The following is a 15,213-nucleotide window of genomic DNA, read 5'->3' on the forward strand; positions in this document are numbered from 1 at the left end:
TGGCTGTCCGCCACGTCCGTCGTCGGCGGACCCCGGGACTTGCGGGGGTCGCGCCCTTTTATTGGTTGCTGCACGCGTCCATCGCGGCTGAAGTCGCGCCCCCTGAAGGTGAGTGGCGGGCGGAGCAGAAGCGCCACCCTCATTGGCTGCGGCGGCCCGGGGGGAGGGCCCGGAGGGCGGGGCTCCCGGCGGCCTCTTTGTGTGGGCACCAGTCGCCGGCCGCGCTCCCGAGAAGCTGCTGCCGCCATTTTGTGCGCGCCTGTGTTTGCCCCCATCCCCGCCTGGCTTTCCGGGGGAGCGGCGGCACCGGGGACGCCCCGACTGTGCTGCCGGTCAGGTGAGGCGGAGCGGAGGCGCCGGGTCGCGCCGAGGGAGCCACCGCCGGCGGCCGCCGCAGCCGTGAGGTCGCGTTGCTCGCAGGAGGAAGAAGCGGCAAGACGGAGCAGGGGGGGAAAAAACCTCCGGAGCTGCCCCCGAACAGGAGGAGGAGTCTCGGCGCCAGGCCCAGGCGCGGCACCGGCGGCAGCATGGAGAACTCGCAGCTATGCAAGCTGTTCATCGGGGGGCTGAACGTGCAGACCACGGAGGCCGGGCTGCGGGAGCACTTCGCGGCCTACGGCACCCTCACCGACTGCGTGGTCGTGCTCAACCCGCAAACCAAGCGCTCCCGATGCTTCGGCTTCGTCACCTACTCGGCGGTGGAGGAGGCGGACGCCGCCATGGCCGCGTCCCCCCACGCGGTGGACGGGAACGCGGTGGAGTTGAAGCGGGCCGTGTCCCGGGAGGACTCGGCCAAGCCCGGCGCTCATGCGAAGGTGAAGAAACTCTTCGTGGGCGGCCTCAAAGGGGACGTGGGCGAAGGGGACCTGGTGCAGCACTTCAGCCAGTTCGGCCCCGTGGAGAAGGCCGAGATCATCGCCGACAAACAGAGCGGGAAAAAGCGCGGCTTCGGTTTCGTCTACTTCCAGAACCACGACGCCGCCGATAAGGCGGCCGTGGTCAAGTTCCACCCGATCCAGGGCCACCGAGTGGAGGTCAAGAAGGCCGTGCCCAAGGAGGACATCCAGGCGGGCGGGGGAGGCGGCGGCTCTTCCAGGCCCTCCCGGGGAGGCAGAGGAGGAAGGGGTCGGGGCGGCGGCGGCTCCGGTAACCGGGATCACAACGGGCTTTCCAAAGGAGGCGGCGGCTACAACAGCTACGGCGGCTACGGCGGGGGAGGAGGCGGCGGGTACGGCTCCTATGGCAGCGGTTCCTACGGAGGCGGAGGGGGAGGCGGCGACTACGGCAACGGGTACGGCGGGTTCGGCAGCTACAGCCAGCACCAGTCCTCCTACGGCCCCATGAAGAGCGGCGGAGGAGGTGGAGGAGGGGGCGGCAACTGGGGGGGCCGCAGTAACAGTGGACCGTACAGAGGAGGCTATGGTGGGGGAGGCTACGGGGGAGGCTCTTTCTGAGCTGGAGCGCCCATACCCATTGAGGGGGGGGCCTGGAGAGCCCTCCCTTCGATACGGGGCAGCTTCTAAATGGTTTCTCCCCTCATTCGCCGTAGGGCAGCTCCTTTTAAATGCCTCCCTGCTGTGGGAGCGGCTCCTAAATGCCCCCTGAGGGTCGCCTCTGCTGCCTGTGCCACTTCTTTCTCTCTGAAGATGGACTGGGCCCCACATACACATATTTTGTGTTACAGTCATTGATGGACTCTATTTTTTTATTATTACTTGGACCTTGGTCGTTTTTATACTAGCAACGAAAAATGTCTTGTTTTAATTTGTTTTTTGGGAGGGTGCGGGGTGGGAAGTGTCTTGCTGATCTGGAGTAAAAACTGGGGAGGGTTGGGGGGAAGTTCCTTTGTTGTAAGGACTCGATGCCTGGATACTACGTTTTTTTCTACAAAAGCTACTCGGATCCCATGACTGACTTTTAACATTTCTGTAAAGGAGGAAAAAATGGTTTTTACGTTTTTTATTTTTTAAATAAATCATTGTGTTCATTGACCTTTACACGTCTAATTTTTTTTCCTAGGATCAATTCCGTACGGTGTTAAGGCTTTTCTAGGTTTGAAGGAAGTGTTCCTCTGCTTTAAAATCTCTATGTACTTAGAGTAGTAAATATTTTGTTGCCAGTAAAGGTCTTAACTGACTTTTTTGCTAGTAGCTTTCAAACACTCGACAGAGAAATTTTTGAAGTACTACTCCGTGGATGTGGTCTGTTTTTTAAATACTCGTTCTCACCTTGGCAGTTTGTGTGCATCCACCATCTTGTACTAGGCAGTTTGATGTGCTGACATGGTTGGTCAATATTTTCTATAGGACTTTTCCATCAACGTATGTACTGTGTAGTTTTGAAGAAACAGTTTGTGTTAAGCATGTGCTTCATTCATATAAAATGTTCAGAATTTCTTATTGCTTAGTTTCTCAGTCCTTGGTTTGTGTGTGATTCCTTCCAGGAAAGGGTCGACATTTACCCCTTCTATTAAAGGCAGACTTGTTTTCCTAGCCGAGGGTTAACATTTCACTCGGAACTATTGTCCTTCCTTAAAGTTCCCGGAGAACTCTCACAGCTCCATCTGCTGTCAGGATGGCAGCCACGTGCTGTGACTTTACTTAAAGCAGGAGTGAAACTGGCTTGCTAACAATTGTACCAGACTTTGAAAAGTTATTTTTTGCCACTAGGTGACTGGTGTAGAGTGCAGTGACATCTGCATGTGAATAAAGATGGGGTACCTGACTACTGATGGGGCGGGTGGTGGGGGGGAATGAACAGATTTTTGCAATGCTTGCCTCAGCACACAACTTAAAGAATAGTAATTGCAGTTGCTCATATTTCAGAAAGTGGTGATCTAAACTGTGGACAAAGAGCTCTGAGAAGTGAGCCAGCAAGTGTACCAGTAACATAGGTGCCAGTTGTTAAGCAAAGATACTTGTGTAGTCTGCTTGATTAAAAAATGTATATTTGTAGCCCTTTTACGCAATAGAATTAAAGTTTGTTGTTTATTAAAAAAGCATAATGTTTTAGGGGAAAACTGCCTTCCTGCATAGAAATATAGTATAGCAACGTTTATGGGCTTATGGATATCAAATAAAAGATTTGAATTCCTTATATGCTTGAGTGAGAGTATATATGATGTGGGGCATGCATTTAAAAAAAGTTATTTTGACTTCAGGTTTCTAAGCTCTTAGAATGCTGATGTGTCATGGGACTGCATCATAAAAGCTGCTTTTTGCTTTCCTTCAGATAGGCAAGATATTAGGCATATAATTCCCACTGATTCCAGTGAAAAGTTAAATTTGTTGGGCTTGGTGCTTCTGGGCTGAAAGATTTCCTGTGAAACTTCAAGGTATTGTTACTATTTGTTATCAATATAACTTGATGATGATTTAAATTGAAATGAGCTTTGTTGCTATTAGAAGTGAAACTGCATCACCTTAATTGCCTTTGTGAGCTTAAACAGGACAACCTCTTGGTATCATCAGGATTTAAACTAAGAGCAGAGTTTCCTCCTGACTGTGGTCATTTATGGCTCTTACAGAGAGACTGGTTCTCTTTGGCTTAGCTGAGCTTTCATAAGTAGGTTCCAAATAACTTGCTGTTCACAGTTATATTGTAATTTTTCTGTCTCAAAAGCCTGTTAGTCACTGTTGTGCACCAGGATCTCTTATATGTTGTTTTAAGTCAGGTTTCAGAGTTTGAGTTTGTAAAACACTGCAAGTGCCAGCTCTTGTTCATGCACAGCTTCAGGTAATTTTATTTCAGCTCACTGGGCTTGAAGTCTTTTTCTGTACCTTTGCACTTCACAACCATGTTGGACAGTCATCCTTGAAGTTCATTTGCAGCACAGTTTTCCTTTTTTTAGGTGAAATGAGCAGCACAGTTCTAGGTTGTGTGTTAGTTTGGGGGTATGATTTAGTCCCTTGTAGTAGTGAGTTGCCTTAACTTTATTAAGGAACAGTGTAGCTTGCAGAGAAATTCTTAAATTCACTTTTGTGATGTGTCTTGTCATTTGATTTAGGAAGCTAAAGGTTTATGCACCAACTATAGCTTTATGGTATTATCATGTTATGTGCTGTGAGAGAACATGTTGATACTAGAAACGAGTAGGTTTTTAAAAAAGTGACTTTGTGTGTGAAATCTGACAATTTGGGAACTGCTGAAATGTGCTGTAACCTATGTGCAATAGTCCTTGTAGGACTAATGTCTGCTAGAACAAAAAGCTGATCCCAAAAGCCACATGTGGATTAGAGAGTAGGCTGCCTAGTGTCACCCTCAAAAGATTGTCTCCTGTTTAACCGTGTTCTCTGGTGGCTTGAGTAGGTGGCACCTGCTCTTCTCTGACCCCTGGTCTTTTGGGAGCGAGAGCTCGTGACCCTGCCGGTGACACTGGAGAGGATCCTGTAAGCACAGGTCAGGGAAGGGGCAGCAAAGCCAGGGTGTGCCATGGAATAGAGAAAAGTGCAGATCTGTATTGGGTGGCATTAGACACAGTGACTTCAAGACTCTTGGAATATAAACTTGTTTCTAGTACAGTGTCTGGTAGTAAGAGATTTGTTGATAAAGCTTTGCATATGTCTTTAAAGGTATTTAATGATTTTCTGAGCCCTGGGTGGATTTGTCTGCATAGAGGTGCATAGGAAGAACTGAGCTGAAATAAGGTGTATAGCTGGCATGTAAATAAGTTTGTGATTTCACAGTTGCTTTAGGAAGGTCATGAAGACAAAAATAAAGTAGCTTTACTTTGCTGTTCTTTAGTTTGTAGTTGAGTTCTGAAGTTCCTGTGTCTGAAATTATCTCGGTAAGTTAATGGCCTTCTGTTCAGGACCAAATGCTTGATTGTGTTGATGTCACCTGTGAGAAATAGAAAAATTAGTTTGCTTTCAGCGTTTAATAAAGCAAAAATGTGTTAGTTTTCTTAAAACACAGATGTTCTTTTATTTTTGTAATCTGCATGACCAAAATGGAATTCCCAAAACCAAACTTTTCAGGCTACAGTGTCACTGAACTCAGTGTGTTGTGATGTACATACAGTTTTTTAATAGTAATGGGTGTTCATGTCTACTCTAAAGTATAATCTGTTCTTGACTTGTAAATTTTATTTGGCTAATAAAACTAGCCTACCTTACACTTTTATAATACTGACTACTATTAAAAAGAAACATGCTAAACACTTGCAAATGTAGTGCAGTGATACTTTCACAACTCTGTGGAAGTACCTCCCACGTGTTAGTTTTAACATCAGGTGCTGAAAAAGTGGTTTAGAGCGGTGGTAACAGCTCAGACAACTTCCATGGCAGTAAATCTCTGTGGGTCACTGATGGTGGGACAATTTATTTGCAAAATAAAAGCTGTGTCTTGCCCTGCAGGCTTCTGTAGTGTAACTTGGGTGCACAATCCTTACCCTCCAGACCTGGGCAAGCTTTTGGGTTTGTGTTGAATGTTGCAGTAGCTGCAGTCCAGGTTCCAGTACTGGCTCTGGCAGTCCCATCCTGCTCCCAGGAGCTCAGCCCTGTGAGGAGGTGGGTGTGCACAGCTGGGCACTGACAGGAGGTGTGCCTGAATTCTGCCAGATACTTTGAACATATGGACTTAACGACTTGTGAAGTAGAAATACTTAAAATGGCTAAAAATTTAAAGTTCTCAAATGCTTTATGGTTTCCTCCTCCCTCACACCCTCAGCTGAGATCCTTGTAAAGCAAATTTTCCTTTCATTTAACATTGGAAGATCTATGGATGGTGTAGGTCAGAAAACTGGTTTATTACCCTGCCCTGTCAGCTGATACTGCCATCCCAACATGGCATTGCCACTGCTGCTGAAAAGGGTCTGAGCCAGAGTGATGCTGAGGACCTCAACCTCCCATTCAAGTGTGAAAAGAGCAGCTTCCTTTCTCTGTATACCTCAGAATGTTTGTTCTAAATTAAGAAGTTTGGCTTAAATCATTATGTTGTTAATTAATCCCTAAAAAATAGCCTGAAGGACACCCCTCTGGTGTGAAAACGTGGTGTGTTTTGGGAGAATGGGGTTTGGTCCTCCAGTCTGTGAGAAGGTTGGGTTTCTGATAGAAGGCAATTTATCCAAACCTTTAGATTAGGATTGTTTAACCTGTTGTAGCTACTGTGGATTAGTGTTTTGTCATGTAATAAACAGCTTATACCACATTTATGTGGTTTACATTGTTTCAGACCTTTTACTTTCTGAGCTATTTGGAAGAAGGCATTTTCAGTGGTTTTTCAAACTCTCTATGGGTAATACCTTGGATTAATAATAGGTGATTAAAAGTGTAACACCCAATTTTCATACTAGCCAGAGGCATAGTTTACAAAGCAATGGATTATTTAATGTGTTTTGCATAACTGGTTCTGTGATCTGGTGTATGTGTCCCTTAAAGATGAGTTTTCTGCTTGTTATTCTTGTGTTAATGAATAAAACAGTGGTATCCCTGCTTCACTTGAAAATGTATTTCACAATGCAAGCACTCCACAAGGAGTTCTGAGCTAGTTTGAACAAGCACTATTTGCTTTTGTTGATGGGCGTTTTTTAGGTCTCCTGTTGAAGCATTACTGCTTTGATATTTCTGGTATGTGCATTTATATGCACACACAGATGTTACTTCTACTTCCACTTACCTTTAATGAGTATTTATTTGTGCTGCTATGTAAGCATTACTATTGATGAGTGTCAGATGTGTATTTCTCATTACAAGATGAAAGTCTTCCTGCTCTATATGTTTTCCTGGAATTTTGTATTATTTACCTGTGTACTAGGACTTGTAAAGGAGCTGATGGAGTTGGGTACTTTTCTCATTGCTGTTCAGTTTGACAAATCTTAGTCTTTTTACCTTCTCTGCTCCCAGAACTCTCACCAATAATGGGTGGAAATAGTCACTTTTGAACAGATACCTCTTGTTCATACAGCTCTCAGAGTGTTTTAATCCTAGAAACTCTATATTCCCCTTAAAAACATCTCTCTGGGAAAACGGGTAGTGAGAACCCTGAAAGAACAACAGCTGTAAGGCTGTAGTTCACTGCAGAAGAGAGACATTCTTCAGATTTTTTTCTATTTCCTGTAGTTGTACCTGCTGGATAGACTGAACAGTTAAAAAGATGGTACAATTCAGGTCTAGGCTGTAGCAAAAGAAAAAAAAACAGCCAGTTTAAAATCCAAAATTCAAGTACTGTTCTCTGTGGTTCAGCCTTTGCCAGTAGGAGTCCTAACTTAAAGCTGCAACAACATTTTTTAAAGTACATTTTGAGTGTGGTTAATCTTGGTGTAACTTTTATTTTGCTGAAAGTCTTTTAGGCAAAGCTGCAATGTTGCCTGTTGCCATTACAGTAAACGTCAGGCTTAGAGCACTAGCTATTCTCAGATTGTCAGCCATCCAAGGAACCAAAGCTCCTTAACTTGGAAAACTAGATGTCAAGCCCAGGCAGACTAATAATGCCATCTGTCTGAGGCATCTGGATATTAACCCTCTTAGCATGATGCTTACAGTTTCATTCCCAAATGCTTTCGCAGATGGAAAATACACAGATTTGAAAGAATAGCTCTTCTTTTTTTTTTTTTTTTTTTTTTAAAATGGGCTATGTTGAGCTGTGTACAATTTTGGTGCATATTATATTCATCAAACTACTATAAATATCTCTTTTCATGAGTAATGCAGTGAGGAATCTATGCCAGTTTAGAAGGGAATTACATTTCTGGCTGGAAATATGTCAAGATGCACATTTGCTCACCACCATCAAAGTACCAATCAGTGATTAACATCGCAGAATAATTCCTTAGAAGCAAAATGAGCTGACGAATCTGAAAGTACATAATTTGTTCAAATGCTACTTTGTACCATGGAATTGCCAACTGGTTTGGCAATTTCTTCTCACAGAAGCCCTGTTCTCCTGGGAATGTTCTTTGAATTTAAAGACATGCAAAGCCACGCATCTGAAAATATGCTGTTAGTCTGTAATCTAGACAGTATAAAAGATGAGTACCAGCTCACTTCTTCTGTCATTTCTGTAATTTTTGTTGCTTTCTGTAGCTTTGCAATGGACTTTCTCTCTTTTATAAGAAAATTTGCTTTCCACAGAACCCTGGGGAGAAGGAAGCGTGAGTGTAGGTCACTGCAGGCACTGTCTGGGAAGAAGAAAGTTCAGGAATACTGAACCTGTTTGCAGCACAGAGTTGGATTAAAGCAATGATAGGTAAAATGCAGAAGTAGTTTGGGACTGGAAGGTCATATGCTTTTTACTTTTTCTCTGTGGATCAATAGTCTTGTTTTCTTTACTGCATACTAATCCAGCTGCAGTGGGAAGTCTCCCTCTTCCATTTGTTCACCCCATGAACAAATTGCAGCATGGGCAGGGCATGTCCCTGGAGGGAGGCTGTGCTTACCTTGTTTTTGTATACAAGCACAGCACTATCAGCTGTGTTTTGAAATAGTTTACTCCAATTTCATCCTCCAGATCCCCTCCCTCCTCAGAAGGGATGTCCTCTGCCTTCAGGCTCACTGGCTCTTCATGGGCTGGGTTGCAGCATTATGAAAGATTCCTGATGCTCAAGTCCTAGTTGTCTCCTTGACCTTATTTAGTACCTCTCATGTTTTAGTAATCTTTTAAGTTTACTGGGTAACAAATTCAGCCAAAGTCCTTCAGTATGAGATTTCATTTGGACTTGTTTGTTTTCTTTCCACCACTGCTGTAAAAATGATGCTCCATTTATTGGAAAGGGCTCCTTTGAGTCCTGTTTGCAAGTTCAGGACTTCTCCCCCAAGGTCACTACTGGACTGCAGGATGATTGGGGTTGTCATTGCTAATGCCTCTTGTGTAGGGTGGTTAGCAGCTGCATTCTGCAAGAGTAGTGCCAGCTTTCTACTGTTACTTTCATGGAAGCGTGTCCTCCTGAAAAAGAGAAATCACAAGGAGCTCCAGCCCTTGCAGTCAGTGTGCCTTTTCCCTCTAGGCCCATCTGTCCATTACTTTCAGCAGTCTTAAATGCAGGCAATTGTTTTTTTTCCTCAAATGACATCATTTAGATGTTTTGGGAATTTTCTTTTACTCACACAGTACCAGTTAAAATCTCAACTTCCTCTGTGTGGTATCAATTTTACTTTTAAACCTTTGAGGCGTGAGCTTGGCAATGAATCAGCACCACGTGTGTTTTGGAAATGTTACGATGGCTTTGTGTGTAGGTGGTGGCAACAGGGAGCTCTTGTTTTTGATAAATTGGGGAGTCAGATGAGAGGGAGTTGAGAAACATCACCTTCGAAAGGAAGAGCTAGGCTTGTTTTATTGCTGGAGCTGCTCTATGCCAAAAGTGTTGCAACAAGCTGATGCCACACACTCTCTAATGCCTTTTTAAAGTGTGGTTTTTCTTTTCACAGGGTACACTTCTGTGTGAATGAGAGGATGGGAAAGCTGAGCCCTGAAAAGCACACCACAAAAGTCGAGTAAGTGAACAGAAACCTGAGCTGAGCCCCTGACATACAGTTCCCACTCTGAATTAGCTATGGAATATTGAACTGAAAAAGAGGTTTGCCCAGAAAATACCGGACAAGATAATGAAGGTCAATCTGGCACCTGTGAGGGAGATATGCTGCTTGAGAGGTTTTTCTGTTCTGGTAAAATAATGTGCCAGCAGAAGCAATCCTGTCTAAATTTTTGTGTATGGCATCCATGGGATTCACTCATTTGTGTTAATGTAGCACATTATGTTATAATAGGAGGGTGTTGGACTGTGTTTCTTAGCTTTTGCAAAGAGCAAGAAATGAAATGTTTAAAAAAATTCCAAGAAGAGAGCAAGACAATGAGTGTAGAGGGAATAACAGTAACAAGAGACTTGGGTTACGGTGTTGAGATCCTGAATGGGCATAGCTTTGTTTATGCTGTTCTCTCTAAGATATAGTATACAAATATTAGTCTTTATGAAGTATATGGATAATTTCCCCTTACTACAGAAGGTAATAAGGAAGCATTAAGGGTTGTATTTTAAATATGAAGAATCACATTAAAATTATATCTTATTAGAAAAAAATTGATAAAACCCCACTTTTTGGTCCATAGCTTAAACTTTTTCTCAATCTGAGCCTGTGGCAAGAACTGTACACTCAGTAGGTGCAGACTCTAAGGAGGCAGAGAGACTTGGTGGCATTTAGGTAACTGAATACTGGCCTTTGCCTTTGTTCCAGTGCCCACAAGTGTTGTTTTTACAGCTTTCTTCCTGATTTTTTTTTTTTTTCCATTTTGAGCACTAAATTCTAAGCAATAGAATCTATCTGAAAATCTTCCTGAAATTTCTGATAAATACGTAATATGACTGCAGGGCAGGAAGTGTGTGCCTCTGACAGAGGTGACTGTGGGTGACATCTGTGGCTTGTGCTGCAGGAAAGAGTCAGGAGATTGGCAGGAAGAGCAGTTTCAGCTGGTGGGTAACTGCTGTGTAGGGTGAGCAGGGGAATGGCTGATGCCCCACAAATCACAGCTGGGGGTGAAGATGGTCAGGGGGTTGTTGCCCTAAGGGTGGTCATGTTATTATGGAATTGTCAGAAACCCACTATTTATAGGAATTGTGATTTATACAGAAGACTAAAGGAACACAATGCTCTAAAGCCAGATTGTGCTGGCCTGTAGAAGCAGGAGCACAGGAGTGGGATGTGTGCCAGCAGAGGGCATGTGCTGGTGGCTCCTTCAGCATCTCCACACGGAAAGCACATCCCGGGGGGAATGCTGGGGTGGGTGCTCCAGCCCCTGCTCTGTGAATCACATGCTTTAGAAAACAGTGCTCCGGTGGGAGTCTCTTACTGCTTCAGCTGCCAGAACATCCATGATTCCAGCTCTGGGAAGGTCCTTACCTAGGAGGTCTCCCAGAGCATCCTTTTTGAGCCTTGTGAGAACTTGGATTCCTGTGAGTTGCTGTAGTAGGTAAATTTTAGCTGCTGATTTGGCTTTGTTACTGAATTCTAGCAGTGGCTGGGCAGCAGATACCCTCAGGACTTCTCTGCTGAGGCACCTTCATCTCCAGGTCCCTTAGGAGCCAGTACCTGAGTACCACCTCCAAGTGACTGCAATTAGCCCAGGACCTACCAAGGCAGCTATTCCAGCAGATACCTTATATATTGCTTTTCTTATATTACTGTCCTTAGTGAACCTTTTTCAAGAAAACATGTGGTCTAAATACATATCTATCTAAATGAGTATCTACTTAATTAGGATGACAAAATAAGTTTATTTGGAAGGGACTCCTGGAGATGATCTGGTTCAAAGAACCCTCAAAGCAGGACCAGCTTCAGAGTGAGATCAGTTTGGTCACACTAAGATGAATATATATGCTTAATATATGCATTAATGAAAAATAAATGTTTACATATATCAACATATATATTTATCTAAATATATCACCATAAAAAGCCAATGAAAAATAATTTAGGCTGTGAAGATGCAGTGTTTTATTTACACCCTTCACAGCTCTTCAATGCTGAAACCATTGATTTTTAAAGAAAGCTGATTAATAATTTCATGGAAGGGATTATGCAACTGAGCAGGAGAGCTGCTAAAGATAGGAAATTGCTTATATGGATCTTTGGAGCCTGAACATTGGTATATACCTGGAAACAGGTATGTACAGGGAGTGAAATGTTCCTGAATTGTTGTTTGCACTGTATTCAGGCTGCATGATGATTCAGGACTCTTGCAGTTTGCCTTGCAGAGCTAGAAAAAATTTTCCCAATTTAATGCCACTTGCTTTCTGCTGGGTTTTTGGGAGGTGAAGTGAATTTTCAGGCTTCTGCAGAGGCTGTGGAGATTGACAAGGTGTTGTCTGATTGTATTGAGGCTCTTCACAGAACTAAATTCTCGTAAGGACTTCGTGTCCTTTCCTTATAACCTCAGCATTAAACCAGCTGCTGGATTTTGGGCCAGGAGAGAGTTTTGGATCTGATTGGTAGGGATTGTTTTTATTCCCTCCCTTCATGCCACTTTTATTGAAGAAATTCCTCGCTGCTGTGGAGACACTGGCAATGTTTTTCTCTCCCGTCTGCTTGTGGCTCCTTGGAATTGGGGGTTTGGTCTTTCACTGCAGATCTGAAGATTGTCACAGGAATCTGGAAAGGTTTTGGTGGGCTGAGGAATGGTGGGACTAGCTGAAACAGGTGTTTTGGACACCTTTGTACTCTCAGAATTGGTTATATGCTTGTCACTGATCAAAGGTAGATTAGATGTAGGAGTAATTTTTGACTGCTTGAGACCAGGAATTTTTGAAAGAGACTGGAAAAATTTCACCCATCAGGTGTCACTAATTCCTTTTAGCTGAATCATTTTTCAAGATACCAGTCTTTGCACTTAAAAACAAACAAGAAGTTTTTGTCTTGGGGGTTGTTACTAAATCATGATTATTTTGCAAGGCTGCTGTAAAAACAGTCTCTGATTACTGGAACATGCTTTTGTCCCACTCCAGCAAGGACTATTCACTGGTTTGCTCTTGTCCATCACTCTACTTTTCAGGATTTGTAGAATCCAGTGCTACACAAATCTGTGGGGCAAAGCAAATAAGAAGGTTTTGCTGGTTTGGTTCAGTTTAGGTGCTTAGCTCCCAGGCTGACTGGAGTGAGATGTAAATTTTTAAGGTGAAGGCCTAATATTTTGTCATTGAAAGACTTTGTGTTAATAAAAATACAGAGACACTTTGCAATGGTTTCAGGACTTGCTCTTGTATTTGGGATTTACTCAGTGGAAACAAGCTCTAGCCCTCATTTCTGAGGTAAACTCTACTGTTTTTATATAGTTCCTTTTTCTCTGGTTTGAGCTTTTGTCTTGCAGTTTTGCATGTTGTGCATCAACAGTGTAAGACTGGACATGGGGAAAGTACTCGAGGATCTGGATGTTTTAAACTGATCGTTTAACAAGATTCTCTAGGGAAAATGAAGGAATTTTACCTGAATTCTGTGTGAGGTTTGACTTCAGGGCTTTATCTGTTTATGGGTAGGGTGCCAAAAGGTGTTTAAATAGCAGGACTCTCGATCCCCATCTGTCTTTGATAAAGTCCTTTAAGTTTCAGGTGTGTTAAGTTTTCTTATCTGAAGAATTAGGGTGATGAGTAGTTAAGATTCTCAAGAAGCTTTTGAAACCCTCCTGTGGAAGGTGCAATAGCATCTGTTCAATCATATTTGCTGATAGGTTTTAAAAAGATGTATGAAACTTGGGCTGAGGACACAGCTTGAGGAGAAACATACAAGAGCGAGGTAATTTTATTTGCAAAAGAGATGAAACGGCATCTTCCAAGAGAAATCTCTTGATACTTCTAGTTATCTCTTCCTTTTGCACAAGAACATTTTGTGAATGGATGAGTAATGAAGAAGGCAAATGTCTCTTGTCTTTAATACAATTAACCTCTAAGGCCTCACTGGTGCAGAATACAACTGAAAAATTCTTTTAATAAAATGAGGGGGATAAAGAAGATTTATGAAGAACTCTGTGCATTTGTATCATTTGGAATAAAAATGACAAATGTAATTTAGTTCAGTGCTTTAGGCTAAATAGCACCTACAGTTGAGAAGGACCCACATTGCCTATGCAGGATGCATTTGGCCTAACAGATTGCATAAAGGGCAGGAAGGTTTTGATAAATTGGGGAGCTGGAGGCAAGATCCTGCATTCTGTGGTGGAAGCGGGGAGACTTAGGAGGGTTGGGACCCTCTCCTTCCTCAGCATCACCGCTCCTCTCCTGTGCGCGGGCTTGACCTCGGCACTGGGATGTTCAGCCACTAAAACTTTTGTCCAGTCCGTGGATTGGAGCAGTTTTGTGCCCCACAGAGGACGAGTCCGGGCAGCGGCAGCGCCGTTGGGGCGGAGGGCTGGATGCGGGGCTCGGGGCTGCCCCTGACCTATTTCGCTGCGGCGGCGGGGCCGTGCCGGCGGCGCCAGCCGGGCCCGGGGTGCGGAGGGCGCTCTGGGGGCGGTGCGGGGCGGCGCTGCTGTTGCCCGGAGACGCTCGCAAGCCCCGCCGGGGAGGGGAGGGGAGGGGGCTGCGAGGCGGCAGTCGGTGCGGCGGGGCGCGCCCGGCACGCAGCGCTCCGCTCCCGCAGGAAGCGGCCCGGGGCGGGGGCGGCCGCTCGCAGCCATGCCGGGCCCGGGGCGCTGAGCCGGCCCCGCCGCCGCCCCGCACAATGGAGGAGGAGAGGTGGGTACCGCCGCCAGCCTTTGTGTCCGCCCGGAGCGCCGCGGGATGGGGATGTCCTTCCCCCGATGCGGGGCTGTGCGCAGGAATGCGGGGCGCGGCTGCGGGGACCCCGCTGAACGCCGCCCGCGGTGGGAGCCTGCCCGGCTCCTCGAGGATGTTGCAATGTCATGGTGACATGACAGGCGGCTTCGCCCCGCGTGCCTGCACCGAGGGGCTCCGTGGGATGTGTTTCGGATGTAATTAAGGACGCGGGGGAGGCAGATCGGGGGCTGCTCGCTAAAATGGAGGTGCGGGGCAGGGGGCTGGGATGCCGGGCAAGGGGGAAGGGTCCCGGACAGGGGAGTGGGATGCGGGACACGGGGGTGGGGAGCTGCCCCTCCGGCACGGTGTGCTGGGCTTTTGTGTGCCCTGCCTGCGCCTGGAACCTCAGGCAGCCGACTTGGGCATTCCGCTCAGGACAGACTCGCTGATATTCGCTGCTTTTTTTGAGTCACGAGTGAAAATCCTTTGCATCCTTTGGGGGTCGGTTTTCCTGCCGGCGTGTGTGGAAGCAGGGGCTGTGCGGTGTTAGGGCAGTGCCGGGGATCCCGCGTCTCCCTCGCACGGTAGCCGGGCCGTATAGATGTTATTTCCTGCCATACAGCTATTTTGCTCCAAAACCTGCGTGAAAAAGTGTTTACCGAGTCGACCTAATGTCCACTGAACCCACAAAAGATATTATTGCTGCGCAGGCACCTCGTGGATGCCAGAGAGATGTTTCGGCTCTGCCCTCATTACTCCCCTCTGTCAGGTGCCTTTTGCACACCAGAAGCTACTTGGGCTTCTTCAAACTAAACATTAAACTGGTCTGGGTTTTTTACAATATTTTTTTAAGAACAGGATATTCAGAGTGCTTCCTTTTGTGCTGGTGACCTTGCAGGGGGTGGGGGAGCAGAGAGGGGGCTTGACCTGCTGGTAGGACCGAATGTCAGAGCTTGACAGGAGTTTTATTTAAATGTGAAGAATAGAAAATTAAGCTGGAGTCAACCCTCAAATTCTGGAATTTTTTCTTCTCCTGAGGG

The 15,213-nt window shown here is 45.5% G+C and overlaps 2 protein-coding genes across 2 annotated transcripts in view; both read left to right on the forward strand.

Annotated features, from left to right (window-relative positions):
• Positions 1–214: 214 nt before the first annotated feature.
• Positions 215–1,992, forward strand: HNRNPA0 (heterogeneous nuclear ribonucleoprotein A0). Its single transcript, XM_058849040.1, has one exon. The coding sequence runs from the start codon at positions 528–530 to the stop codon at positions 1,452–1,454; it is 927 nt and encodes a 308-aa protein (XP_058705023.1). The 5' UTR covers positions 215–527; the 3' UTR covers positions 1,455–1,992.
• Positions 1,993–13,993: 12,001 nt separating this feature from the next.
• KLHL3 (kelch like family member 3) overlaps positions 13,994–15,213 on the forward strand; it is a 48,188-nt gene continuing 46,968 nt past the window's right edge. Inside the window, exon 1 of the mRNA XM_058848739.1 lies at positions 13,994–14,152. Coding sequence (XP_058704722.1) covers positions 14,139–14,152 — 14 coding nt within the window. The 5' untranslated portion in view covers positions 13,994–14,138. The remainder of the gene's footprint in view (positions 14,153–15,213) is intronic.

The sequence above is a fragment of the Poecile atricapillus genome, chromosome 13 (assembly GCF_030490865.1).
Source record: "Poecile atricapillus isolate bPoeAtr1 chromosome 13, bPoeAtr1.hap1, whole genome shotgun sequence".
NCBI classification, from domain to species: domain Eukaryota; kingdom Metazoa; phylum Chordata; class Aves; order Passeriformes; family Paridae; genus Poecile; species Poecile atricapillus.